The sequence below is a fragment of the Hermetia illucens genome, chromosome 5 (assembly GCF_905115235.1).
Source record: "Hermetia illucens chromosome 5, iHerIll2.2.curated.20191125, whole genome shotgun sequence".
NCBI lineage: Eukaryota > Metazoa > Arthropoda > Insecta > Diptera > Stratiomyidae > Hermetia > Hermetia illucens.
In genome coordinates, this window is record NC_051853.1 from 27,463,986 (window position 1) to 27,467,853 (window position 3,868).

The 3,868-nt window shown below is 45.1% G+C and overlaps 1 protein-coding gene across 1 annotated transcript; it reads right to left on the bottom strand.

The window, feature by feature from the left end:
- Positions 1-283: 283 nt before the first annotated feature.
- Positions 284-1,286, bottom strand: LOC119657458 (antigen 5 like allergen Cul n 1-like). The gene is made up of 3 exons (XM_038064374.1): positions 1,120-1,286; positions 643-1,031; positions 284-572 (listed from the first exon to the last, which is right to left on the bottom strand). Exons 1-3 carry the CDS (start codon positions 1,249-1,251, stop codon positions 323-325), a joined length of 771 nt encoding a protein of 256 aa, XP_037920302.1. The 5' UTR covers positions 1,252-1,286; the 3' UTR covers positions 284-322.
- Positions 1,287-3,868: the final 2,582 nt, after the last annotated feature.

Genomic DNA, 3,868 nt, shown 5'->3' on the forward strand with positions numbered 1-3,868 from the left:
GTAACTAAGCTAGAGTGAGCTGACTCCGCCCCGTGATTAATACCTTATGGTGGTTCCGCGGGGCAGGGAGGGAGTCGGGGGTGGTTTTAGTGGGTAAAAATCCCACAGTTGTGTCCAGACCAGTGTCTTTTGAAGATTTACACCTCTTCAAAAAAACAAAGACAGACAGACAGACGGACAGACGGACAAACAGACATCGACTCGATTCTAATAAGGTTTTGTTTCACGCAAATATTTACTCGGGCACCACAGAGAGATACTGGGAAAAAATAAACACTACAGCAACTTTAAAAATCAATTTTATTCCAAATCCCAATGCTCCTCACCATCGATTCGAATTAACGCTGTATTGTTCAGTAACTTCACATAGATTTGGATATTGAGGATTTCCTCCCTCTCGGCATTGTGAAGTTGTCCGGCCACTTCTATAAATCGGACGATCTATGATATTAGTCGTGGCATAGTTGCACACCACATAGGTGGTCATCCCGCCTCCATCTCTATATTGAAGCACAGCACATCCTGTCGCCACGTTTCTTTCAGCAACCATAACCGTGAAATGTTCACTTCCACTACCAAAAAAAAATTGTCAGGATTCGTACTATTTAGGAGATGGAGATTTATGAGAGTTCTGATACTTACGTTCCCCAGTAAAACGAATTTATCACACTCATATCAGCTAAAGTGTATTCGCTGAACCAGTAGTCAATAGCCCAGAGAACTGCATCTCCGGCAGATGGAGCTTCATTCGCAGGATCCCAGCGCCAAGCAATATTTTGTCCTGAGTTTCTAAAGCGGTTAGTGTTGCGACAGTCGTCGTGGTTGAAGTCACATCGGATGGCATTCAAGTAGGCCAAGTACTCTAATTCGTCGTCCCACACCATAGTGGCCATGCGAACTGCTCGGCTGTACCCTGGAACATAGCCCCCTGCAACTGCGTTCCTGTAGTAATTGTAGCGGTGCAATATTTCATTTTGATAAGGAGCCAAGTCGAACTCCCTAACTCCGGCCGGACATTGGGGTCCGAATTGCTAGGAAGTTAATAAGGAGTAATATATTAAAGATAAAGGATCCAGAGAACTAAAATTTGTCTCTTTTAAAAAAAAAGGATTTACTCACTCCGCCATTGCCACAACCGACATGGGGAAGTCCCGAACACAGTGACCACGAGCAATAGTCTGAATAGTCCTGCCCAGTAGACAAGTAACCACAATTTACCAGGAACACGACAAATATAAATAAATTACTCATTATGCCGACCGACAAACTAAGTAAAGTTATGACCCCGCGACGACACTGGCTTTTATACGTTGCAAAGTTCGCCATCAAAGGTACGCCAGAGCAGTCTTCGCGAAAATATTCACGTATTTAGGCATTTAGAGTAACTAATCCCAATTTAAACAAAATTAATAGTTGTACTTTGCACATATTCTACATTCTAACTTGAATACTTGTGCTGAATGAAATCTGGGGTGAAAAATAGTACATGAGCAGGTGCAAATGTTGATAATAGTTTATTGTTCTGAATGAATTAAGGTGACCCGAAAGATATTTTCGTTATGTTATTTCGCAGTTCATTTATAAGTCCCTCCTTTGGCAAACACCTTAAGTGTACGCACATGCTCAACAAATAATCCCATCTATGACCATTCAATTATCCTAGAAGTATGAATATATCAAAAACTCACACCATGGGATAAGTTGCCGTATTACAATAGCTGGTCGACTATTTTTAAATATAGCCACCCTATTTTTCCTCCAAATTTTGAAACTATCTTGCGACTGAAACGTCAGCAACGTTTATGACTGGTTTCCAGAATGCGCACATGCTCCCCGGCATCGAGATCCCCTTAAAATACTCACTTTCTCCAACTTGAGGAGGATTCCGGCGATATACCGATAAGCTAGACAATCTGAGCCTGAGCGAAGTGAGGTGGGACTCTACAAGAACTTCTCTCCCTTTTGGCAAAGTGAGCTCTAACAAGGCCTTTTTAAGGTTTTGTTGCAAAACAAAACCTTATTAAAATCGGTTCAATGTCTGTCTGCCTGCCTGTCTGTCTTTTTTTTCAGGAGGTGGAAATCTTCAAATAGCACTGGTCTGGACACACCAGCGTGTGGGATTTTTACCCACTAAAACCACCCCCGACTCCTTCCTGCCCCGCGGAACCACCATAAGGTATTACATCACGGGGCGGAGTCAGCTCACTCTAGCTTAGTTACCTTTCTTCTATACACGGCGGACGCGACCGCGCTTTTCTCCTCTCCTCTGCCTTTCGCAGTTTGGTTTGGATAGATGCGATCATGGTGTTGAACGCATCCCAATTTTCTTGATGTGCTAGCATCTTCGGCACCAGATTTTCTGGAACCAGCACCTCTCCTAGAGTCTCCTCTAAATTCCTCCTTTGGAACGCCATCGCAATTTGGACAGTCGTGTGAGGCCTCCAATTTAAACCTGCGCAGGTATTGGTGATATCCTCCATGCCCCGTGAGAAACTGGATGAGATTATAATTAATCTCACCATGTCGTCTCTTCAAACACACTTTGATGGCAGAAATGAGCCTGTGAATCCACCCTTTCCCGAGCGTTCCCACCGCTCTTACCATCTATTTACGGATCTCTCCCTCTCGGCGTTCTTTGTCTGCGATAAGCGTGAGATTGGTTTCGCATTGTATATATTCGCCATCTCATCTACCAAGATATCAATCGACATCATTCCAGAAATGACAAATGCTGCATCGTCTGAGGCAGTCCTGAAGACAGAGCATACCCTCAGGGCTGTTCTTCTGTAGACTGAACTCAGTTTGTTCGTGTTAACTGACATCCGCAACGCCTCCCTCCAAACTGGGGTCGCATAGAGCATGACTGAAGTGACCACCTTGGCTAGAAGCAACCTAGAGGTATACCGTGCCCCCCCCCCCCCCGTTCGACATCATCCTCGCAGGGCCATATCAGCAGTGGATGATCCATCGATCGCAAACATACTGTACGTGTTGCTTATAGCTGAGCTTCCTGCCTATCACCACCCCCAAGTATTTGATGGTCGGCTTAGAAGTGATGATATGATTTTTATACAGGCGCTTAGTGATGAGATCTGCTTCTGCTTTTTCCTCCGAAAGTGTCAGACCAGAGCTCTCTAGCCAACTTTTAACAGCACTGATTGCCTCGCTTGAGTATAGCTCAGCGTCTTCGAGATGCTTTGCGGCAACAACCAGGGCTATGACGTCAGCGTAACCCACCACTGTGGGTTCCACCGGAAGGGGAAGATTAAGTACATCGTTGTACATGATGTTCCACAGTAGTGGGCCCAATACGGAACCCTTCGAGACACTCGCGGAAACAACGTACTCCTGGGGTCCGTCAACAGTGTCATACCACAGCCTTCTTTCAGTTAAATAACTATCGACAATTGCAACGCGGGCGGGAATACCAACCTTCACTAGGGATTTCCATATCACATTCCAATTGGCCGAATTAAATGCATTTTTCACATCCAGGGTTCCATCCACGCAATATTTGCTGGTACTCCCCTTTCCGTGGATTGCATCTTCGGCCAAACCAGTAACCAATTTGATGGCATCAATGGTTGATCTGGCTTTACGGAACCCATACTGCCGATCTGAAAGGTCACCTTAGCTCTCAACAACCGGGAGTAACTGTTATAAATTACCCACTCTAACATTTTCCCCACAGTGTCCAAAAGACATATGGGTCGGTATGAAGATGGTTCACCTGGAGGTTTACCAGGCTTAGACAGAAGTACCAACTTCTGCCGCTTCCATGCCGCTGAAAATATTCCCTCGGACATGCACGCTTCAAGCAACTCAGCGAACATGTCCGGTGTAGATTTCACTTCAAGCTGAAGGGCCT

What these genes read in the sequence shown, in the direction of transcription:
- LOC119657458 (XM_038064374.1), bottom strand. Translation starts at nt 1,251, where the DNA reads ATGAGTAATTTATTTATATTTGTCGTGTTCCTGGTAAATTGTGGTTAC. An exon ending in TCGGTTGTGGCAATGGCGGA is followed by an intron (nt 1,032 to 1,119) that starts GTGAGTAAATCC and finishes TTAACTTCCTAG; the next exon opens with CAATTCGGACCCCAATGTCC. An exon ending in AATTCGTTTTACTGGGGAAC is followed by an intron (nt 573 to 642) that starts GTAAGTATCAGA and finishes TTTTTTTGGTAG; the next exon opens with TGGAAGTGAACATTTCACGG.